The following is a 26,295-nucleotide window of genomic DNA, read 5'->3' on the forward strand; positions in this document are numbered from 1 at the left end:
CTCGAATCACACTGTAGCTGAATGGAAACTAGATTTACCTTTTCCAGTGTTAACCCTTAATACAAAGGTATTGCATTTATACACCATTTATATGCAGTTCTGCCAATGGGCTACTACCCTGCTGGCAAATACAAATACTTTAAAGTGCTACTTAAGTCGTTTTTGTGGGTATCGTTACTTTACTTTACTATTTATATATTTTTCAACTTTTACTTTTACTTCACTACATTCCTAAAGAAAATTATGTACATTTTCCTCCATAAATTTTCCTTGACACACAAAAGTACTGATTTCATTTTGAATGCTTAGCAGGACAGGAAAATAGTTCAATTCACACACTTATCAAGAGAACATCCCTGGTCATCCCTACTTCCTTTGATCTGGAGGACTCACTAAACACACATGCTTAGTTTGTAAATGACATCTGGGTGTTTTACATTACATTTAAGTCATTTGGCAGACGCTCTTATCCAGAGCGACTTATGCCCCTGTCTATATGTAAATAAAACAATTGTACCTTCTGGTTTGCCTAATATAAGGTATTTGCAATTATTTATACTTTTACTTTTGATGCTTTAGTACATTTTAGCAATTACATTTACTTTTGATACTCGAGTAGTATTTTACTGGGTGACTTTCACTTTTACTTGAGTAATTTTTACTACGGTATCTTTACTTTTACTCAAGTATGATAATTGGGTATTTTTTCCAACACTGGTCCTTATTAGGAGAGTGCGTGAAGCCTAATGTTCACAATAAACCAACCCATCCAAACATTTGATGTTGTCACTGGAAAAGGATTGCTCATTGAATGGATATACTGAAATAGTATAAAGGGTAGAGTCAGCGATATGAAATGTAGATGCTCAAAGTAAACAGCATAGTGGCTCAATTTCCGCAACAACTAAGAGCGTTGGAGAGCAAGGCTAAAATTCTCCACTGTTTTAATCCCGTAGCTACCACATTCCAAAAGCGTGAAGCGAACCCATGCACATGTGCAGATACTCTGTGTGATTGTGTGAGAGCAAAGTCTTGTATCTTGCTCATTGCAATATCTGGCTACCTTATTGCTCATCCCAATATCTGACTACCTTTAAATCCATTGATATAATAACAGATACATAATCATATAATAATAATCATAACTGTGCCCATTTAAATTATCACACTATTGTCTTATGTGTCTCTGTTATTGCATTGTAGCCTGTGTAATGTTCTGTGTTCATCCTACTTGCAAACCAAACCTGACCTTTGACCCCTTCTCTTCTGACCAGATGCAATTTCTGAAACCCAGAACTAAAATATTGCATAATTGCATCAGCTGCTCGATACCAGTTAGGCTATGTTATGTGTGTCTGTCCATGAGATTTTAGATCAGATATAAACCAGAAGATTATAGGGGGATATGACAGACTGTGTATAACCTCTGCTGAGGGTTGCCACTCAAATCAAAAGCAGACCACAAGGCCCACAGCCTAGCCTACTGAACAGTCACAACTCACCACATTGTCTGAGTATTATCGTCATTCATAAGTAGGCCCTATTGTCACAAATGCAATAGATCAGTATTAGAGTATTGCTATGACTCATGACTGAAAAAAAACTTTTGAATTGGCTTTCCTTATTGAATCCAATAATGTGCGTAGCAACGAACCATACCTTTTACCTATTGGTACAAGCAAAATACAATATGTGGATGCTATATTATAAATCATAACCACTTAATTTAACTGATGCTGTCGCCCCGTAGCACTCACTTCTGTCAACATGAAGTGCTTTGAGAGACTAGTCAATGATTATATCACCTCCACCCTACCTGTCACCCTAGACCCACTTCAATTTACTTACCGCCCCAATAGGTACACAGACGATGCAATCACCACCACACTGTACACTGCCCTATCCCATCTGGACAAGAGGAATACCTATGTAGGAATGCTGTTTATTAACTATAGCTCAGCATTCAACACCATAGTACCCTCCAAGCTCATCATTAAGCACGAGGCCCTGGGTCTGAACAGCGCCCTGTGCAACTGGGTACTGGACTTCCTGATGGGCCACCCCCAGGTGGTGAATGTAGGACACAACACCTCCACTTTGCTGATCCTCAACACTGGGACCCCACAAGGGTGCGTGCTCAGCCCCCTCCTGTACTCTCTGTTCACCCATGATTGCATGGCCAAGCACACCTCCAACTCATTCATCAAGTTTTCAGACGACACAACAGTAATAGGCTTGATTACCAACAACAATGAGACAGCCTAAAGGGAGAAGGTGAGGGCTCTGGGAGTGTGGTACCAGGAAAATAACATCTCACTCAACATCAACAAAACAAAGCTGATGACCGTGGACTTCAGGAAACAGCAGAGGAAGCACCCACTTATCCACATCGACTGGACAGCAGTGGAGAAGGTGTAAAGTTTTAAGTTCCTGGGCATACACATCACTGACAAACTGAAATGGTCCACTCACATAGACCGTGTGGTTAAGAAGGCGCAACAACGCCTCTTCAACCTCAGGAGGCTGAAGAAATTTGCTTGTCGCCTAAAACCCTAACACACTTTTACAGATGCACAATTGAGAGCATCTTGTCGGCTGTATCACCTCCTGGCACGGCAACTGCACCGCCCACATCTGCAGGGCTCTCCAGGGGGTGGTGCAGTCTGCACAACGCATCACCGGGGGCAAACTACTTGCCAAAAAGATAATCAAGGACAACAACCAACTGAGCCACTGCCTGTTCACTCCGTTATCACCCAGAAGGTAGCATACCATTGCTGGCTTGCTTCTGAAGATAAACAGGGTTGATCCTGGTCAGTCCCTGGATGGGAGACCAGATGCTGCTGGAAGTGGTGTTGAAGGACCAGTAGGAGGCTTCATTTCCTCTGGTCTTAAAAAAAATATCCCAATGCCCTAGGGCAGTGATTGGGGACATGTAGGTCCTGTCTTTCAGATGGGATGTTAAATGGGTGTCCTGACTCTCTGTGGTCACTAAAGATCCCATAGCACTTATCGTAAGAGTAGGGGTGTTAACCCTGGTGTCCTGGCTAAATTCCCAATCTGGCCCTCATACCGTCACTATCACCTAATCATCCCCAGTTTACAATTGGCTAATTCATCCCCCTCCTCTCCCCTGAAACTATTCCCCAGGTCACTGCTGTAAATGAGAATGTGTTCTCAGGCAACTTACCTGGTAAAATAAGGGTTAGATCAAAAAAAGTGAGGTCTGTACAGGTGCATCAAAACTGGGACTGAGAGAATGAAAAGCTTCTCTCTCAAGGCCATCAGACTGTTAAATAGCCATCACTAGCAAAGAGAAACTGCTGCCTATATACACAGACTTGAAATCATTAGCCACTTGAATAAATGGAACACTAGTCACTTTAATAATGTTTACATATCTTGCATTACTCATCTCATATTCCATATACTGTATTCTACACTATTCTACTGTATCTTAGTTTATGCTGCTCTGACATTGCTTGTCCATTTATTTTTATATTCTTAATCCATTTCTTTACTTGTTAGATATTGTTGCACTGTCGGAACTAGAAGCACAAAATAATTTCGCTATATCCGCAATAACATCTGCTAAACAAGTCTATGTGACAAATAACATTTGATTTGATGAATAGCCATGCCATGTGGTAAATTGTAGTGGTGAAGATTGAACAAGGTGCAATTCCCTTTGTATTGCACCTTGTTCAATCTTCACTGCTACAATTTACCACATGGCATGGCCATTCATCAAATCAAATCAAATGTTATTGGTCACATAGACTTCATTTCATTGTAATTACAGCACCATTTAAGGCCAAATCTGCTCCAATAGGCCTATGTTATCCAAGGCAAGTTATCTTTAATGCATTAGAGGTGAGGATTGTCACACTTCCATTGTATTTAACTATTGCCACACTTGTAACAATCCTTGAACAAATAAAGCATAAAATACTTTACAACAGATTGTGTATTTTTGTAATAAATATATTTTCAATTAGATTATTCTTATTTTTTAAATACAATTGATAGTTTTCCCGCCTTGAATGCACTGTATAGGCAAGATAAAAATATGGAATGTGCAAAGTTGAATAGCAAGATAGCTTCATTTGAGTATACCATCACGGAAGTAGCCACTAAAGTAAACATTTCCAGGCCGACAGCTATAATGTTGCAACTGCAATTTACCAAAGATACTTTACCAGACTCTGTGAGCAATGACTTTCAGAACTTGAACAAATTCAACGAACAGGTGAGCATTCAATAACTAGAAATTTTCGTTTTGAGCGTTAGATAAGAACAGTGAATTGCATGCAAATTTTAGCTGCATGCTTGTAGTCAATATATTAGACAAGCTTTGCTCAGGAACAAATGAATTGACATACCGGTAGTAGTCAAACTGTTATAGAATCATGCTGTTTTTAGTATGATACAATGTTGCAAAATGAAGGTAACACATTTGTTTCGACAAAGATAGACATTTGTTCCTTAGCAAAGATTGTCTATTATATTGACAAGATAGTCAAGTGACTGCTCTAACAACGGAAATGCATGTCCTCAAAGATGGAAGGCAGGCTCGAGGAGGCGAGATCAGACTGGGCAGATACACGTGCCAAGAACAGGTCTACGAGATAGAGGACTCATCTTTGTATCGGTGTCATTATAGTGTCTGTGACAGCATGGGCAGCACCATTGAGGCCATCTCCATTTTATTTAAAGTATTACATTTTTTTCTTCATTGACTGATTGCTCCCAACTCATAGGAATCCCCACCCGGTTGACTACTTTTTAAAATGGTGGAATCCCTAAATGGCAATGTCTATGCTAAAACGGGTTATATCAATGATGAGTCCTCTATTTTTCTCTATGAAAACGGGCACAACAAGTTGCAGAAATGCTCACTTATATCAGTGCATTTGTAACAACATAACCAGTATGAAATTTCTATTAGATCAAATAAGCCTCACGTAGCAAATTAGCAATTACATTTTTTGTTGACCAAATTCAACTCTCTCATTGACCTCAATACAAAAATTCCTCACTTTGTGGGCATATTTTCATAGACAGATTTTAGTCAGAGTAAAACCTCACACTTTGTCTCATCCTCTCTGGCCTGAGTCAACATCCCGGGTCACATGACTAGCAAGTGTCACATGATTCATAATTCCAATTAGGTCTTACCTGCCTTACATGTCAACAAAGTAAATCTGTGACAAAATAACAATTACTGTATTGAAGAGGCCAATAAACACATTTTAAACTGTTTCCCTGTAGCAATTCACAAGTCTGACTGAGATTCTTTTCAATTTCCTGTTGGAGCCAAAAGAGGTAAACACACCCATGCATTAACTTATTTTTTTTACATTTTAGTCATTTTGCAGATGCTCTTATCCAGACCGACTTAGTCAGTGCATTCATGTTAAGACAGCTAGGTGAGAGAACCACATCACAGTTGTAGTAATGCATGTTTTCCTCAAAAAGCCGTTATCAGCAAAGTCAGTGCAAGTAGGAAAAGTCAAGTGCTAGTTTTTATTTTTGGGGGGAGGGAGGAATAAGACTTATTTAATATATTATTTGAAGAGCTTTTTCATTCATGGTGTGCTGTGTGGACAGACTGCCACTTGACTGGTGTTTCATTCATTGTGTTGTGTATGCAGGCAGACAGGTTCCTGCATCAGCTGAGTGAGTTTGCAGGAGAGAATGGGATGAGTGCAGGCCCACTGAGGAACCTCATGAAGAGCCTCCTGCTGCTTCCCCATGGTGAGACTGACCGAGCACTCACAAATAAGCAGATTTTTATCAACTTTTCAACTTTTGTATTTAGCTTCAAATGTGTACAACATGAAATACACATACCAAAATATTGTAAAGATTCCATCACACATCTTAGATATATGGTATATCAAGGAAAATGTCATTTTTTTTCTGGTCCATACTGTTACCACCATAGAGAGCAAAAATCTAAATGCAAAATGTAACAATTTTAAAGATTTTACTGAGTTACAGTTCATATAAGGAAATCAGTCAATTTAAATAAATAAATTAGGCCCCAATCTATGGATTTCACATGACTGGGAATACAGATATGCATTTGTTGGTCACAGATACCTTTAAAAAAAAAGGTAGGGGCGTGGATCAGAAAATCAGTCAGTATCTGGTGTGACTACCATTTGCCCCATGCAGTGCGACATACAGTGGGGCAAAAAAGTATTTAGTCAGCCACCAATTGTGCAAGTTCTCCCACTTAAAATGATGAGAGAGGCCTCTAATTTTCATCATAGGTGCACTTCAACTATGACAGACAAAATGAGAAAAAGAAATCCAGAAAAATACATTGTAGGAATTCTTATGAATTTATTTGCAAATGATGGTGGAAAACAAGTATTTGGTCAATAACAAAAGTTTCTCAATACTTTGTTATATACCCTTTGTTGGCAATGAGAGGTCAAACGTTTTCTGTATGTCTTCACAAGGGTTTCACACACTGTTGCTGGTATTTCGGCTCATTCCTCCATGCAGATCTCTTCTAGAGCAGTGATGTTTTGGGGCTGTTGCTGGGCAACACAGACTTTCAACTCCCTCCAAAGATTTTCTATGTGGTTGAGATCTGGAGACTGGCTAGGCCACTCCAGGACCTTGAAATGTTTCTTACGAAGCCACTCCTTCGTTGCCCGGGCAGTGTGTTTGGGATCATTGTCATGCTGAAAGACCCAGCCATGTTTAATCTTCAATGCCCTTGCTGATGGAAGGAGGTTTTCACACAAAATCTCACGATGCATGGCCCCATTCATTCTTTCCTTTACACGGATCAGTCGTCCTGGTCCCTTTGCAGAAAAACAGCCCCAAAGCATGATGTTTCCACCCCCATGCTTCACAATAGGTATGGTGTTCTTTGGATGCAACTCTGCATTCTTTGTCCTTCAAACACGATGAGTTGAGTTTTTACCAAAAAGTTATATTTTAGTTTCATCTGACCATATGACATTCTCCCAATCTTCTTCTGGATCATCCAAATGCTCTCTAGCAAACTTCAGACGAGCCTGGACATGTACTGGCTTAAGCAGGGGGACACGTCTGGCACTGCAGGATTTGAGTCCCTGGTGGCGTAGTGTGTTACTGATGGTAGGCTTTGTTACTTTGGTCCCAGCTCTCTGCAGGTCATTCACTAGGTTCCCCCGTGTGGTTCTGGGATTTTTGCTCACCGTTCTTGTGATCATTTTGACCCCACAGGGTGAGATCTTGCGTGGAGCCCAAGATCTAGAAAGATTATCAGTGGTCTTGTATGTCTTCCATTTCCTTATAATTGCTCCCACAGTTGATTTCTTTAAACCAAGCTGCTTACCTATTGCAGATTCAGTCTTCCCAGCCTGGTGCAGGTCTACAATTTTGTTTCTGGTGTCCTTTGACAGCTCTTTGGTCTTGGCCATAGTGGAGTTTCGAGTGTGACTGTTTGAGGTTGTGGACAGGTGTCTTTTATACTGATAACAAGTTCAAACAGGTGCCATTAATACAGGTAAAGAGTGGAGGACAGAGGAGCCTCTTAAAGAAGAAGTTACAGGTCTGTGAGAGCCAGATATCTTGCTTGTTTGTAGGTGACCAAATACTTATTTTCCATCATAATTTGCAAATAAATTCATTAAAAATCCTACAATGTGATTTTATGGATTTTTTTCTTCTCATTGTGTCTGTCATAGTTGAAGTGTACCTATGATGAAAATTACTGGCCTCTCTCATCTTTTTAAGTGGGAGAACTTGCACATTTGGTGGCTGACTAAATACTTTTTTGCCCATCTGTTTCTCCTTCGCATAGCGTTGATCAGGCTGTTGATTGTGGAATGTTGTCCCACACTTCTTCAATGGCTGTGTAAAGTTGCTGAATATTGGAGGGAACTAGAAAATGCTGTCGTACACGTCGATCCAGGTCACCCTAAACATGCTCAGTGGGTGACTTGTCTGGTAAGTGTACAGGCCATGGAAGAACTGGGACATTTTCAGCTTCCAGAAATTGTGTACATACCTTTGTGACATGGGGCCATGCTGAAACATGAGGTGATGGAGGTGGATGAATGGTGTGGCAATGGGCCTCAGGATCTCTCTGTGCATTCAAATTGCCATTGATAAAATGCAATTCTGTTTGTTGTCCGGAGCTTATGCCTGCCCATACCATAACCCCACCGCCACCATGTGGTACTCTGTTCACAACGTTGACATCAGCAAACCGCTCGCCCACACAACGCCATACACATGGTCTGCAGTTGTGAGGCTCCCTAATATGGATGTAAAGAAATGTGTGCACAAAATTTGAGAAATAAGCACCTCTGGCCTGCTCGCCTCCCTACCACTGAGGAAGTACAGTTCCCGCTCAGCCCAGTCAAAACTGTTCGCTGCTCTGGCCCCCCAATGGTGGAACAAACTCCTTCACGACGCCAGGACAGCGGAGTCAATCACCACCTTCCGGAGACACCTGAAACCCCACCTCTTCAAGGAATACCTAGGATAGGATAAAGTAATCCTTCTCACCCCCCCTTAAATGATTTAGATGCACTATTGTAAAGTGGCTGTTCCACTGATGTCAGAAGGTGAATTCACCAATTTGTAAGTCGCTCTGGATAAGAGCGTCTGCTAAATGACTTAAATGTAATGTAAATGTAATTTTCTGCCTATGGAACATTTCTTGAATCTTTTATTTCAGCTCATGAAACATGGGACTAACACATTACATGTTGCATTTATATTTGTTGTTCAGTGTATATTTAAGTATGTGGTTACAACAACCTACAATTGTAAATCCATATGAATTCAATAACCTTTTGACAGCATCCCTTTTGATTTAAACGAAACTTTCCACACATGTTTGCCCATGGAAGAGGTGCTCAGAAAGTTACTTTTTGAACCTGAATGCCAAAACATTCAGGAGGTAGAGATGCTTAAAGTTGAGCCATTTAGCATACACCAACATACCATGAGACATCCATGTTTTCATCACTGGAAAATATAAATGGTTTAGTTTAATATCATTTAAAAGCTTACAAATATGGTTATCAAACTATTTTACAATTTCATGAAAAAATGTTTTCGTAAGAAACTTTTTTTCACCTTTTTAATGTAAATGATAAAATCATATTTTTTTGATATTTGCATATGTTGTAGCTTAGACCCTGGTTGCAGTCCAAACACTTAACCTCTTGAAGCTAGGGGGCACTATTTTTATGTTTGGAAAAATAACGTTCCCAAAGTAAACAGCCTATTTCTCAGGACCAGATGCTAGAATATGCATATAATTGACCGATTTAGGATAGAAAACACTCTAAAGTTTCCAAAACTGTCAAAATATTGTCTGTGAGTATAACAGAACTGCTATTGCAGGTGAAACCCTGAGAAAAATCAAACCAGGAAGTGGCTTTTATTTTGAAAACTCCATGTTCCATAGCCTCTCATTGAGCCTCATTTTGACTTGTTTTAAGGACATTACATCAAAGTTGGGTCAGCCTGTAGTGTGGTTTTCCGCTTTAATTTTGAGTGTGACTCCAAATCCAGACCTCCAATGGGTTGATAAATTTGATTTCCATTGATCATTTTTGTGTGATTATTTTTTTTTTTTTTTGTCAGCACATTCAACTATGTAAAGAAAAAAGTATTTCCCGTAATTGCTGGACTATTAAGCGCACCTGAATATAAACCGCACCCACTGAATTATTAAAAAAGATGTATTTTGTACATAAATAAGCCGCACATGTCTGTAAGCTGCAGGTGCCTACCGGTACATTGAAACAAATTAACTTTACACAGCCTTTAAATGAAACACGGCTTGTAACAAAAATTAAAACAGTAGCCTACCAAGAAAGTCATTGGTGACTATCTTCCTCCTCCTGTGCACTGAAACCACTGAAGTCATCTCCTTCGGTGTCGGAGTTGAATAGCCTCAGAATTGCTTCATCCGATGTTGGATCGTTTTCATTGTCGCTCTCGTCACTTTCATCCGGAGGCAAATACCCCGCTGAGCTCATGCTGCCCCTTCAACACGCAGCAGTCCAGCCTTTCGAAACCCGTTGATGATAGTGGATTTTTTGACAATGCTCCACGCTGTCAGGACCCACTGGCAGACTTGACCATAAGATGCTATTCGCCTGCGGCCCGTTTTAGTGAAGTATTTCTCCCCACTTGTCATCCAAGCCTCCCACTGAACAAGGAGCGCCACCTTAAATGCACGATTTACACTGATGTCGAGTGGCTGCAAATACTTTGGGCCATCTGCTTTTCTTCCCTCTGAAAGCTATTGTTGACTTTTTGCACTGAGACAGTTCCTCACGCTGCTGTTTCCAACGTCTTATCATCGACTCATTAAGGCCAAGCTCCCATGCAGCAGCTCTATTTCCTTTTCCAACAGCCAGATCGATCGCCTTCAACTTGAAAGCTGCATCATATGCATTTCTCCGTGTCTTTGCCATGATGAGGGTGACAAAATTACGATGACGATTTACGTCACATTATGTGACGGTGCTCAGTTTTTTGGCAGCATGAATCTTGTGAAAGCGGGAAAAATCCATAAATTAGCCGCGTCATTGTATAAACAGCGAGGTTCAAAGTGTGGGAATAAAGTAGCAGCTTATAGTCCGGAAATTACGGTAATAAGAACATTTCATTCATTCAGATCTAGGATGTGTTATTTTTAGTGTTCCCTTTTATTTTTTTGAGCAGTGTATTATCGAATAGATATTTGAAACACCCTGAGGATTGATTATAAAAAATGTCTGACATGTTTCTGTGGACATTATGGATATAATTTGAAATTTGTCTGCGTTGTCGTGACTGCTCTTTCCGGTGTATTCCTGGGCATAACGCACCAAACTAACGGAGGTATTTGGATATAAAAAAATATCTTTATGGAACAAAAGGAATATTTGTTGTCTAACTGGGAGTCTCGTGAGTGAAAACATCTGAAGATCATCAAAGGTAAATGATTAATTTGATTGCTTTTCTGATTTTCGTGACCAAGTTACCATTATGCTAAGTGTACTTATTGTTTTGTAGAGTGAGCAATAAACTTACACAAACACTTGTATTGCTTTCGCTGTAAAGCATAATTTCAAAATCTGAGACGACGGGTGGATTAACAAAAGGCTAAGCTGTGTTTTGCAATATTGCACTTGTGATTTCATGAATATTTTCTAGTAATATTATTCAGCATTGCAGATGACAATTATTCCGGATCAGGTATGGGTGGTTCTGAGAGGTTAAAAGACACACCCTATTCCCCCCAGCCCTCAAATTAAGTGGACAATTCTCATGACGTATCATTATTTCGGACGAGTATACACTTGCAGGGCAATGGGCGAGGGAGGAATTAATGATTTTTAAACAGACCACGTTTGGCTGGAAATTTGTCACTCGTTCATCCCGCGATGATTGTGTTTTCAGCCATCAGTAGCTTGTGGGTGCTTTATGTGCTACAGTCAATTATGAGTGCATGTCTACTTATATTAAATATACAGTTGAAGTCAGAAGTTTACATACACCTTAGCCAAATACATTTAAACTCAGTTTTTCACAATTCCTGACATTTAATCCTAGTAAAATATTCCCGGTCTTAGGTCAGTTAGGATCACCACTTTATTTTAAGAATGTGAAATGTCAGAATAATAGTAGAGTGATTTTATTTCAGCTTTTATTTCTTTCATCACATTCCCAGTTGGACAGAGGATTACATACACTCAATTAGTATTTGGTAGCATTGCCCTTAAATTGTTTAACTTGGGTCAAACATTTTGGGTAGCCTTCCACAAGCTTCCCACAATAGGTTGGGTGAATTTTGGCCCATTCCTCCTGACAGAGCTGGTGTAACTGAGTCAGGTTAGTAGGCCTCCTTGCTCGCACATGCTTTTTCAGTTCTGCCAACAAATTGTCTATGGGATTGAGGTCAGGTCTTTGTGATGGCCACTCCAGTACCTTGACTTTGTTGTCCTTACGCCATTCTGCCACAACTTTGGAAGTATGCTAGGGGTCATTGTCCATTTGGAAGACACATTTGCGACCAAGCTTTAACTTCCTGACTGATGTCTTGATGTTGCTTCAATATAGCCACAATTTCCCTGCCTCATGCTGCCATCTATTTTGTGAAGTGCACATGTCCCTCCTGCATCAAAGCACCCACACAACATGATGCTGCCACCCGCATGCTTCATAGTTGGGATGGTGTTCTTTGGCTTGCAAGCCTCCCCCTTTTTCCTCCAAACATAACGATGGGCATTATGGCCAAACAGTTCTATTTTTGTTTCATCAGACCAGAGGACATTTCTCCAAAAAGTACGATATTTGTACCCATGTGTAACTGCAAACCGTAGTCTGGCTTTTTTATGCTGCTTTGGTGCAGTGGCTTCTTCCTTGCTGAGCGCCCTTTCAGTTTGTCAATATAGGACTCGTTTTACTGTGGATATAGATACTTTTGTACCTGTTTCCTCCAGCATCTTCACAAGGTCATTTGCTGTTGTTCTGGGATTGATTTGCACTTTTCTCAACAAAGTACGTTCATCTCTAGGAGACAGAATGCGTCTCCTTCCTGAGTGGTGTGACGGCTGCGTGGCCCCACGGTGTTTATGCTTGCGTACTATTGTTTGTACAGATGAACGTGGTACCTTCGGGCGTTTGGAAATTGCTCCCAAGGATGAACCAGACTTATGGAGGTCTACAATTTTTTTTCTGAGGTCTTGGCTGATTTATTTTCAGTTTTCCCATGATGTCAAGAAAAGAGGCACTGAGTTTGAAGGTAGGCCTTGAAATATATCCACAGGTACACCTCCAATTGACTCAAATGATGTCAATTAGCCTATCAGAAGCTTCTAAAGATTCCCCCAAGGGCATAAGGCGAGGGTAAGTGGACGAGGGTATGTCTTTTTTTAAGTGTTTGGACCGCAGCCCCTACTTTATATCATATGAGGTTTTGTGTTGTGCATGCTATCAGTTGAGACACAACATGCTCATGAATATAGGGTGTGTCATTTCAATCATAGGTCCATTCTATTAAATATATTTCTATCCCTTTAGACCACTGCAATTTAGCTGCTACACCATGGGTAGGCAACCTTGGTCCTGGAGTGCTGCAGGCACTTCATGTTTGTGATTTAACAGACCTGGAAAACCAGCCACTGTGGCAGGTAGATTGGGCTCCCGAGTGGCGCAGCGGTCTAAGGCACTGCATCTCAATGCTAGAGGCGTCACTAAAGACCTTGGCTCGATTCCAGGGTGAATCACAACCGGCCATGATTGGGAGTCCCATAGGGCAGCGCACAATTGGCCCAGTGTCGTCTGGGTTAGGGTTTGGCTGGGGTAGGGCGTCATTTTAAGTAAGTATTTGTTCTTAACTGACTCAATTAGAACATTTTATACCTGTGCGTAGCGCTTCTAAAAATTAATATTTCACAGCTCTTCATGTGTGCACAGCCATGCAGTGGGATAGGCTACAGTAGTATTCGTAGTTCTTTGACGTAGTTCGATTAATCTACCAGCTATGAAACAAAATGACAAATACTTTGATAACAGCTACAGGAGCATGTATTTTGCTATAATTGTGATCATACTTGATCTTTTTTTTAATCCATAAATGCTATTGAAATGCATGCACTGTAGAGCCCTGACCACCCGCCAACAGATGCCCAATGTCCTTCCCCCGCTCTGTAAAAAAAAATCACTCAGCTGCTCCAAATAGACAAGGAATTATTACTGGAATAAAATGTCAGGAATTGTGAAACTGAGTTTAAATGTGTTTGGCTAAGGTGTATGCAAACTTCAACTGTATGTAGGGTTTCATTCAAATCAAAAGTGGTGGTGTCAAAAGGTGATTGAATTTCAATGGATTTACTCAAAAGGGATAAAGTGTTGTATAATTTAACTCAAACCAAGATTTATTTTTAATTTTTTTAAATTTTAGGTTCCCTGAAGAAAAACCTGACAGAAGACCAAGTCAAAGAGGACCTTCTCACTTTAGGTCTGTTGTAATATGAAATACCATATGCTGTATGTATCAAAGCTAATCCATACTCCTGTCTCCACAGTCCTCATTATTAATGAGTTTCACAGTGTCACTGCGCAACATAGATAATGTTGTATAACGTTTTCATTTTTAGGAGTCAGTGAAGGCAAGGCAGACCATTTTTCACAACAGGTATATTTGATATCATATCCTCCATGCTGTGTCAGTACTCTAAGTACAGTTCTGAATTGAGAAAAAAGGTAATTGATTGACTTTTTATATATATTTTTTTTCAGTGGAACCTCCACTACCCTGTTTTGTCCAGGCTGGCTGTAGGACAGACACTGATGGTCAACCAGCTGGTGGACATGGAGTGGAAGTTTGGTGGTAAGACTTAATCAGTGACTGACATCTTATGAACAGAAGATCAGGGCCTGTAGTACAGTAGTGCTGATCTAGGATCAGTTTAGCCTTTTAGATAGTAATGAATACTTATTATATGGCCAGGATGGACCTGATCCTAGATCCGTACTCCTACTCGGAGATACTTTACGAATAGAGAACATATGTGGGTAAAGCAACGTTTTGAAAATGTTATTGCTTAGAGCAGTGGTTCCCAAACTTTTTATAGTCCAGTACCCCTTCAAACATTCAACCTCCAGCTGCTTACCTCCTCTAGGGTCAGCGCACTCTCAAATGTTGTTTTTTGCCTTCATTGTATGCAGCTGGAGGTTGAATGTTTGAAAGGGTACGGGACTATAGCAAGTTTGGGAACCACTGTCTTCATTGTTAAACATAAGAATGAGTGAGTTTTTGTCACAACCCAGCTTGTGGGAAGTTACAGAGTTCTTATAGGACCAGGGCACAAATAATAATCAATAATGTTTCTCTTTATTTAGCCATTTTACATTTAAAACCTTATTTGTTCATCAAAAATTGTGAATAACTCAACACAGGTTAATGAGAAGGGTGTGCTTGAAAGGATGCATATAACTCTGCAATGTTGGGTTGTTTTGGAGAGCGTCTCAGTCTTAAATAATTTTCCACACACATTCTGTGCCTGTATTTAGTTTTCCTGCTAGTGAGGGCCGAGAATCCACTCTCACGTAGGTACATGATTGCAAAGAGCGTCAGTGTCTTAACAGCAAGTTTTGCCAAGGCAGAATACTCTGAGCACAGCCCAATCCAGAAATCTGGCAGTGGCTTCTGATTTAAATTACATTTTCACAGAACCGCTTGTTACAATTTCGATGAGGTTCTCTTGTTCAGATATCAGTAAGTGGACTGGAGGCAGGGCATGGAAAGGGATAACGTCTCCAATTGTTTGTGTCGTCCTTTTCGGGAAAGTATCTGCGTGATTGGCACCCAGCTCACTCAGGTGCTTCGCTATAGCACATTTGACAAGCTTGAGTTCATTTGCACACAAAAAAATCATACAATGATGGAAGGACCTGTGTGTTGTCTTTGTTAATGCAGACAAAAGAGCTCCAACTTAATAATCACAGCCTCAATTTTGTCCTGCGCATTGAATATAGTTGCAGAAAGTCCCTGTAATCCTAGATTGAGATCATTCAGGTGAGAAAAAACATCACCCAGTTAGGCCAGTGGTGTGAGAAACTCGTCATCATGCAAGTGGTCAGACACGTGAAAATGATGGTCAGTAAAAGAACTTTAAGCTCGGCTCTCAATTTAAAAAACATGTAAATTCTTTGTCCCTTGATAACCAGCGCACTTCCGTATGTTGTAAAAGCGTTAAATGGTTGCTGCCCATATCATTGCAAAGTACAGAAAATAAACGAGAGTTCAGGGGCCTTCCTTTAACAAAGTTAACCATTTTCACTGTAGTGTCCAAAACATCTTTCAAGCTGTCAGGCATTCCCTTGGCAGCAAGAGCCTCTCGGTGGATGCTGCAGTTTACCCAAGTGGCATCGGGAGCAACTACTTGCACGCGCGTTACCACTCCACTATGTCTCCCTGTCATGGCTTTTGCGCCATCAGTACAGACACCAACGCATCTTAACCACCAAAGTCCATTTGATGTCACAAAGCTGTCCAGTACTTTAAAAATGTCCTCTCCTGTTGTCCTGGTTTCCAGTGGTTTGCGGAAGAGGATGTCTTTCTTAATTGAACCCCCTCCCCACCCTCCACCCCATAAATGTAACGGACGTATACCAGGAGCTGTGCCTGGCCCGCCACATCTGTTGACTCGTCCAGCTGTAACACAAATAATTCACTGGCTTCAATGATAAGCAATAAATGTTTCAAAACATCTCCTGCCATGTCACTGATGCGTCGTGAAACAGTGTTGTTTGATGAAGACATTGTCTGTATAGTTTTTAAAACTTTTCCCCCAGCATTGTCCCAGCCATATCCGTGGCAGCAAGAAGAATTAAGTCCCCCACAATAGTATGGGGCTTGCCTGTCCTAGCCACTCAGTAGCTCACCGTATAAGATGCTTCCTGGCCCCTTCATATTAATGGTATCTGTTGCTTTTATCCGTCTTACTTCTCGAAAGTTGTCTTTATTCTTCCTCAAACTCCCGTGGCTTATTTTTCAAATTGTCATGTTTCATTTCTAAATGTCTGTGCGAGAGTGAAGTTTTCCCGCGGGATTAATGGTTAATGTGATGTTAATTATTTAACTAGGCGACCTGTATTTGACATTGTTTTTATTTCGCTGAACATGAGATGGTTTAATTTTATTGTTGGCAGTGAAATGAGGCTACTCAGGCGAGAGAAAAACCTCACCTAAATGTATAGCCCTGTTGGAAAATACAAATGTACTGTATGACATTTGTTAAGAAAAATATTTTTTTGTTGAAGAAAAAAAATCACATTTTTATTTGGCGTACCCCAGACGGCATTGGGCATACCTCTGGGGAATACCTGGCTTAGAGGATCCAATCGCTGATTACTTTGTCTTGTACAACAACCATCATCACAAACTACTTCAACGATGGCAGTCTCACTGAAGTATGTAGCGAACACAGAGCAGAGGAACCATTCTGTTTGAGTCGTCAGGCAAAGCCAGGGAAGCTCTCCATTAACATAGCACTGTTTAAATATTCCCCATGTTATGGAACTGAAAGTCTAAAATTAGAACAATATTCAAAATTCTAAAAGTTGACCTAACTCTCTAAATATATGTCTCTGGGCACGACAACATGAGCAGAGCATGCTATTGTGGTTTGTTGGCTTTAGACTCATTAAGTTATCTGTTGTAATTAGGTGTACAACGATACATAAAATGTTTGATCAGTGAGTGGTCTAAACTGAAAGATTTACAGTGGCCTAATGACTCAACCAATCAGTATTCACTATGCTAAGTACTATATGTGAGTATGCTAAGTACAACCTTCATTTAACAAATTACTGCTCAGGCATGCCTATTATTACTCAGGCATCTGCGCATGTCTATAATCCACGTGTCTCGAGCACGTTAAATGCCTCCCTCTCTTGATAGTTAAAAGTGTAGTTCAATTACAATATGGACAATAAGGCATTGTGATTGAATGTTGTCTGTCTCCGTAGTGACCGTGGGGACGAGTGAACTTCAGAAAGTTGGAAACACCTTTCTACAGGTATTATTTGTTGCCATCATGATTACATTATAGAATAAATGTACAGGGCCTTCAGAAAATGTCCATACCCCTTAACTTATTCCACATTTTATTGTGTTACAGCCTGAATTCTAATTTTAAAAAATCTCACCCAACTACACACAATACCCCATAATGATAGTGAAAACATGTTTTTAGAAATGTTTGCTAATTTATTGAAAATTAAATACAGAAATATCTAATTTACATATGTATTTATAACCCTGAGTCAATACATGTTAGAATCACCTTTGGCAGCGATTACAGCTGTGAAGATTCTGGAAAGTCTCTAAGAGCTTTGCACACCTGGATTGTACAATATTTGCACGTTCTTTTTTTTTAATCTTCAAGGTCTGTCAAGTTGGTTGTTGATCATTGCTAAACAGACATGTTCAAGTCTTGCCATATATTTTCAAGCTGATTTAAGTCAACTGTAACTAGGCCACTCGAACATTTTATGTCGTCTTGGTAAGCAACTCCTTGTGTATATTTGGTCTTGTGTTTTAGGTTATTGTCCTGCTGAAAGGTGAATTTGTTTCCCAGTGTCTGTTGGAAAGCATACTGAACCAGGTTTTCCTATAGGATTTTGCCTTCGCTTTATTCCATTTATTTTTATCCTAAACTCCCTCGTCCTTGCCGATGACAAGCATACCACAACATGATGCAGCCACCACTGTGCTTGAAAATATGAAGTGTGGTACTCAGTGATGTGTTGTTAAATTTGCCCCAAACATAACATGTGGTATTCAGGACAAAAAGTACATTTCTTAGCCACATTTTTGGCAGTTTTACTTTCGTGCCCTATTGCAAACAGGATGCATGTTTTGGATTATTTTTTATTCTGTGCATGCTTTCTTCTTTTCACTCTGTCATTTAGGTTAGTATTGTGGAGTCAGTTATCTCCAATCACAGCCATTCAACTCTGTAACTGTTTTAAAGTCACCCTTGGCCTCATGGTAAAATCCCTGAGCGGTTTCCTTCCTCTCCGACAACTGAGTTAGGAAGGACGCCTGTATCTTTGTAGTGACTGGGTGTATTGACACACTATCAAAAGTGTAAATAATAACTTCACCATGCTCAATATTCAATGTCTGGTTAAAAACAAAAATTGTATATATATATATACAATCTACCAATAGGTGCCCTTTGCGAGGCATTGGGAAAACCTCCCTGGTCTTTATGGTTGAATCAATGTTTGAAATTCACTGCTCGACTGATGGACCTTACAATTATCTGTATGTGTGGGGTTGCGAGATGAGTGTTTACAATGATTTTTGAAAGACTATTATTACAGTCCATGCAACTTATTATGTGACTTGTTAAGCACATTTTTACTCCTGAACTTAACAAAGGGGTTGAATACTTATTGACTCAAGACATTTCAGCTTTTCATATTTTATTAATTTGTAACTTATTCTAATAAACATAATTCCACTTTGATATTATGCTGTATTGTGTGTAGGCCAGTGACACAATCTCTATTCAATCCATTTTAAATGCAGACTGCAATGAAACTACATGTGGAAAAAGTCAAGGAGTGTGAATACTTTCTGAATAGATTGACCAGGTTCTCAAATATGGCTAATACAATATGGATTCAGTGTGTCTCTACTGTCTAGACCATAAACCCATAGCGTAGAGGTTAAAATAAGGATTGATGGACAGTAACATTTTATTGTAAGAAGTGTGAATTATGAATGTTACAGCTTTATGGACTAACTGACTGACCGATGAAGGTGTGATAGATCGCTATGACAACAGACTTAGCCGTTAGTTTGTGGTCTGCCTTCCTACTTGTCAAAATTCTGATACTGTATTTCTCCCCTTCAGCCGCTTTAATGTGTTGACAAAAGTATGTCCACACACAGTGAAAGTAGCACTCTGAATGACCATAGCATGAGCATATGTTTAGTACTAGCACAATATACACAATCTGTCCTCACCAATGTCTAATATTTCAAAGACATTGGCACATTGCTGTTTTCTACTGCACTATTTGAAAATATATCTGTCTCTTCCAGCTTAAGTTAGTCATCAGAAAGGGGAACTCAACTGAAAATGTCTACATGGGTGAGTCTCAAACTCATACTGTACCCCAGTCAGTATGTCATTGGTTCACTTTGCTTATTGTTCTTGGTATCATTCACAGATTTGGTCTTTTTTTTTTCTTTTCTTTTTTTTTAGAGTTGACCCTCCCCCAGTTTTACAACTTTCTCCATGAAATGGAGAGGGCCAAAGCCAGTATGGACTGTTTCAGCTGAGCCTGATCGCCAGTAGCAAGAGCATGTACTGAATATGTGTCCTAGAGGGGCAGCAGAAAACAAAAGAGAAGATGGAAGTGATTGACACTGGATGGATCCCAATTGGCACTCTATTCCCTTTAGTGAACAGGGGCAATTTGGGGCATGCATGCAGTTCAAAATAGAACATACTGAATCTGAATGAACCTTCCAGGTTCTCACATACCAAGAATTCAATATTTCTTTTGTGTTATTTTGACATTTGTCTTTTGAAATGTGCACAATTGTTTTGCAGTAGTGATTTTGTGTGCATTAGTAACTGTCCGTGAGTTTGTTTTGCGAGAAAGTATTATATTGTAACCCAATGACTTTAATTCCATTGGCTGTCACGACAAGTGATGTGAGGCATACGTGTAACAATTTTTTGCAATCTCTCATCATTTATATTACTGATTTGCTTAACTTTATTTTTAACAAAATCAAATGGAACATGATTCACACTTGCACTTACTTTTTTCTCTCCAAATAAAGTATTCAGATGTTGTCATATTGGTCTGCTGTAGGTATTCACATAATAATGAATGAATGAATGATAGAAATTCTGAATAATATCCTCACAAATTACACAACAAGATAGTCAGTTATTACGCTGATATAGAACATACTGTAAAATTGGTTCTAATAACAGGTTTCAGTAGATATTCCACTGACACCAATATGACACAACAATGGGGAGCCAAATACACTGTAGAGAGAAGCATGTGAATACTAGTTGTTATTCCATCCTACTTTTATACCTTAATTAGCCAAGAAGTCACATTAAATGTACACCCATCCATAGTTCATACTAGCATTTGGGCCTGCAACAATGATCTGTCATTTGTGGACATTCTGTATTCATTAAATGTTGTGAATAAGAGCTTGAAGCAGAAAACAATTATAATATAGTAATCTCTACCATCCTTACCTGAACTGGAGTAAACTAACAGACAGCAATACTTCTACTTCGCTCACATCTATGGTACCTGTAGTTAAATATTTATAGATGTATTCCTAATTTCCTCAAGTGCTTGATCTTTACCCACAGCGTCCACTCCACTATTCATTCTGATCTTAACTCCAACTCTTTATTTTACCTTTATTTAACTAGGCAAGTCAGTTAAGAACAAATTCTTATTTTCAACGACGGCCTACAAACAGGGGCAGAAAAACCGATGTTTACCTTGTCAGCTCGGGGTTTCGATCTTGCAACCTACTAGTCCAATGCTCTAACCACTAGGCTACCTGCTGGCCCGGATTGATTTGTCAATTATTGTTTTATATGTCAGTTCATAGACCCTATGCCACGGTATTGGAACATCAAAAAACTGTTTCCAACTGTCTTGAATTATGTACGGTATTACTGTCAAACTTTTTGACTCTAAGTGAAACTGATACATTTTGTCAATTTATAATTTTAAGTAATTTATGATTTTTTTATGAGTGGGAGACAGACAAATGGAATAATTCAAGTAATTGTCTCTTCCAATTTTGTGGCAGAGTCGCGATGAGTTGGTTATCATTTTGTATTGATCATACACCTCCATACGCTATTGTTAGTTGCTTGTGTGACAATTTTACCGTTCATAAATATACTCTTATTCATTTTTTCCCCCCATTCAAAATAATAATATTAAATCTTTTTTTCTCTGTCAGTATATTGGAGTTTAGCCATATTATTTACTGTACTATTAGAACTGCTTTTTCTGGAGGATGAAATTGATATTGTAGCCAACTATGTATGACTTACTTTTAAAATTAGGATACTTTCAACAGGGATCCATTGTCAATACCACCAATGGGTCAAAAAGGAAAAGAGCCCACTCTCCTAGCAGCTTCCTAGCAAATCCATTTGGATTTAGATACAATGGAGGCTTTCGGAGAGAGGTTTGGGTTTAAACAAAAACAACCTAACACTGCCTGCTTTGCTGCTTACATGGTTATTATGACAAATAGGATGTTGAGCAGAATATGTTATTTGTTTTTGGAGAAGTAAAACTTAAGAGGAATGTCTGTCTCCACTTGTCTCAGTGAATGTACAGTATATGATCTTGCACTTGTTTGTATTAAGTAACTTATCAGCCATGGCTTTCCACGTTTAATGACAATGTCATCAATTCATTCGAATACTCATTCAGTCATCTTGGGTTTAATGTCTTTATGAACACATCTTCTGTCTGACCCTACTCACTCTTTCAGTTTCTCAAGTTGCTGGCCTCTTCCCAAAATCACCCCTCTTCTCCTCTTTCACTTTTCATCCACTCCTCCCTCCCTGACAATCCCTGCACGTCGGTGCTTGTCCCAGCCAATACTAAGTCTATTCAGAAGAAGAAAGGAGGGAAATATTGGTCTCTACTTATGTGAGCTCCAAAAGTTTTGGGACAGTGACAATTTTGTTGTTGTTTTGGCTCTGTGCTCCCGCGGCTGTTTCCTGAAGTCCACGATCATCTGCTTTTGTTTTGTTGATTTTGAGTGAGGGGTTGTTTTCCTGGCACCACACTCAGAGCTCTCACCTCCTCCATATGCTGTCTCGTCATTGTTGGTAATCCAGCCTATTACTGTTGTCATCTGCAAACTTGATGATTGAGTTGGAGGCGTGGGTGGCCACGCCATCATTGGTGAACAGGGAGTACAGGAGGGGGCTGAGCACGCACCTTTGTGGGGCCCTAGTGTTGAGGGTCAGCGAAGTGGAGATGTTGTTTTCTACATTCACCACTTGGGGGCGGCCCGTCAGGAAGTCCAGTACCCAATTGCACATGGCGGGGTTGAGACCAAGGGCCTCAAGCTTAATGATGAGTTTAGAGGGGACTATGGTGTTGAATGCTGAGCTATAGTCCATGAACAGCATTCTTACATAGGTCCAGATGGGACAGGGCAGTGTGGAGTGTGACGGTGATTGCACAGTCTGTGGACATATTGGAGCGTCTGTGGACCAAATGTGGATTTGACCATGATTACAGATAGTCTTGAATGAATAATGATGAGTGAGAAAGTTAGACGCACAAATATCATACCCCCCTAGACATGCTAACCTCTCACCATTACAGGGGAGGTTAGCATGTTTGGGGGTTATGATATTTTTGCATCATACTTTCTCACTGGTCATTATTTACGATTCATTCTGGATTATCCGTAGTCATGGTAGCATTTACATTAATGCAGAAGTGTTTAGAAACATTCTATTCTTATTTACAATAAAGGTATTCGAGATATATTGATTCAAAACTGCATCATGTGCAAGGGGAAAGAGGGAGGATAGTTCTATTAATACCTGCATGTTGTCAGAAATCTGCCTTTCTAAGAAATCCAGCTTTGTCCTATTTCCAGTGTGTTCTAGTGAGGAAAACCCCTCTGTGAGAAATATCCATAATAATTCAAATGAAAGCAAACCCTTTTTTGCATGTGTGTGTGTGTGTGTGTGTGCTTGTGGGTGTGTGAGAGGGAGAATACCGTTGGTGAGTACAGTGCAGAAGAGGAAGTAGAAGCTTGATTCAGGTTAGTTATTTCTCAGAACCTACTGCCATTACTTATGCCTTTTACACGTTGTTGACTTTGGTACTTTGAGCAGTTTCACAGTTGGGTGTATCCTCTGGTAAGTCCCCTGAGAGAGACGGTATCAATACAAGAGTTCAAGAACTTGCAGCTACTGTACAGCTTTCCTTTTTTCCAATGATTCTTTTTGTCAAAACATTACTCGACTTCATGTATGTTCAACATTTCCACCAGGTACAACACCACTCCTCTCGTTTTCATCCTGCCCCTAAATGAAATAAAATCCTATTGGTCACGTACACGTGTATAGCAGATGTTATTGTGGGTGTAGGGAAATGCTTGTGTTTCTACTTCCGACAGTGCAGTAATATCTAACAACTTCACAACATATGCCCAATACACACAAATCTAACTAAAATAATGGAATTAAGAATATATAAATAAATGGATGAGCAATGTCAGAGCGGCATGAACTAAGACACAGTAGAATAGTATAGAATACAGTATAAAGATATGAGATGAGCAATGCAAGATATGTAAGCATAATTAAAGTGACTAGTGTTCCATTTATTAAAGTGGCCAGTGATTTGAAGTTTTTGTATTTAGGCAGCAGCCTCTATGTGCTAGTGATGGCTGTTTAACAGTCTGATGGCCTTAAGATAGAAGCTATTTTTCAGTCTCATGGTCCCAGCATGATGTGGTAATGGCCCACATCAACACCATTATCCCAGAAACCCTAGACCCACTCCAATTTGCATACCACCCCAACAGATCCACAGATGATGCAATCTCTATTGAACTCCACACAGCCCTTTCCCACCTGGACAAAAGGAACACCTACAGTGCTTTGCGACCTTTTGCCACATTTCAGGCTTCAAACATAAAGATATAAAACTCTTTTTTTGTGAAGAATCAACAACAAGTGGGACACAATCATGAAGTGGAACGACATTTATTGGATATTTCAAACTTTTTTAACAAATCAAAAACGGAAAAATTGGGCGTGCAAAATTATTCAGCCCCCTTAAGTTAATACTTTGTAGCGCCACCTTTTGCTGCGATTACAGCTGTAAGTCGCTTGGGGTATGTCTCTATCAGTTTTGCACATCGAGAGACTGAATTTTTTCCCATTCCTCCTTGCAAAACAGCTCGAGCTCAGTGAGGTTGGATAGAGAGCATTTGTGAACAGCAGTTTTCAGTTCTTTCCACAGATTCTTGATTGGATTCAGGTCTGGACTTTGACTTGGCCATTCTAACATCTGGATATGTTTATTTTTGAACCATTCCATTGTAGATTTTGCTTTATGTTTTGGATCATTGTCTTGTTGGAAGACAAATCTCCGTCCCAGTCTCAGGTCTTTTGCAGACTCCATCAGGTTTTCTTCCATAATGGTCCTGTTGCTGCCACCACCATGTTTGACAGTGGGGATGGGGTGTTCAGGGTGATGAGCTGTGTTGCTTTTACGCCAAACATAACGTTTTGCATTGTTGCCAAAAAGTTCAATTTTGGTTTCATCTGACCAGAGCACCTTCTTCCACATGTTTGGTGTGTCTCCCAGGTGGCTTGTGGCAAACTTTAAACAACACTTTTTATGGATATCTTTAAAAAATGGCGTTCTTCTTGCCACTCTTCCATAAAGGCCAGATTTGTGCAATATACAACTGATTGTTGTCCTATTGACAGAGTCTCCCACCTCAGCTGTAGATATCTGCAGTTCATCCGGAGTGATCATGGGCCACTTGGCTGCATCTCTGATCAGTCTTCTCCTTGTATGAGCTGAAAGTTTAGAGGGACGGCCAGGTCTTGGTAGATTTGCAGTGGTCTGATACTCCTTCCATTTCAATATTATCGCTTGCACAGTGCTCCTTGGGATGTTTTAAAGCTTGGGAAATCTTTTTGTATCCAAATCCGGCTTTAAACTTCTTCACAACAGTATCTCGGACCTGCCTGGTGTGTTCCTTGTTCTTCATGATGCTCTCTGCGCTTTTAACGGACCTCTGAGACTATCACAGTGCAGGTGCATTTATACGGAGACTTGATTACACACAGGTGGATTGTATTTATCATCATTAGTCATTTAGGTCAACATTGGATCATTCAGAGATCCTCACTGAACTTCTGGAGAGAGTTTGCTGCACTGAAAGTAAAGGGACTGAATAATTTTGCACGCCCAATTTTTCAGTTTTTGATTTGTTAAAAAAGTTTGAAATATCCAATAAATGTCGTTCCACTTCATGATTGTGTCCCACTTGTTGTTGATTCTTCACAAAAAATACAGTTTTATATCTTTGTTTGAAGCCTGAAATGTGGCAAAAGGTCGCAAAGTTCAAGGGGGCCGAATACTTTCGCAAGGCACTGTATCTATTGTTGGGTTTGAGATTTTGAACATTGAGATATTAAATACATGATAGAATCAAAGGAGAAAGTTAAGGGTTCTCTGTAGAAGGACAGATAGCTGTGGAATATGTTGGGGGACGGGAGCAGAGCACCGTGTTGATACAGGAAAGACAGATGGACATCTGTGGATAAGATGAAGGAGGGGTTGAGGACAGGTCACCTGAAGGGAGTAATAAGGGTTTGGGATCTTGCTACTCTTTTCCTGTTAAACCATAAGAAGAATTGGAGAGAAGGAGGAGTGTCTTAAGTGGGATATAAATATCTGGATGGGACAAATGTTGGGTTGTCTGATTACAGCTGTTCAGAAACTTTGGGAGGAATTAAACTTGGTTAAAGCTTCTCTAGTGTCTGTGGGTTATTTACTCTGAAAAATAAGAACCTAACACTATGCATAGTCACTTTAACTCCACCTATATGTACATATTACCTACCTCAATTACCTTGACTAACCTGTGCCCCCTCCCCACACAGTGACTCTGTACCGGTACCCCCTGTATATAGCCTCGTCACTGTTATTTTACGGCTGCTCTTTAACGATTTGTTATTTACATTTTTTACTTATCTA

At 39.9% G+C, this 26,295-nt stretch overlaps 1 protein-coding gene across 1 annotated transcript; it reads left to right on the forward strand.

Moving 5' to 3' along the window:
- Positions 1-4,106: 4,106 nt before the first annotated feature.
- On the forward strand, positions 4,107-20,348 carry commd7 (COMM domain containing 7). The gene is made up of 9 exons (XM_064956888.1): positions 4,107-4,249; positions 5,272-5,325; positions 5,655-5,757; positions 13,922-13,978; positions 14,118-14,155; positions 14,260-14,350; positions 17,494-17,543; positions 19,583-19,631; positions 19,746-20,348. Exons 1-9 carry the CDS (start codon positions 4,166-4,168, stop codon positions 19,820-19,822), a joined length of 603 nt encoding a protein of 200 aa, XP_064812960.1. The 5' UTR covers positions 4,107-4,165; the 3' UTR covers positions 19,823-20,348.
- The last annotated feature ends 5,947 nt before the right edge of the window (positions 20,349-26,295 follow it).

Source organism: Oncorhynchus masou, chromosome 33, assembly GCF_036934945.1.
Source record: "Oncorhynchus masou masou isolate Uvic2021 chromosome 33, UVic_Omas_1.1, whole genome shotgun sequence".
Classification (NCBI taxonomy): domain Eukaryota; kingdom Metazoa; phylum Chordata; class Actinopteri; order Salmoniformes; family Salmonidae; genus Oncorhynchus; species Oncorhynchus masou.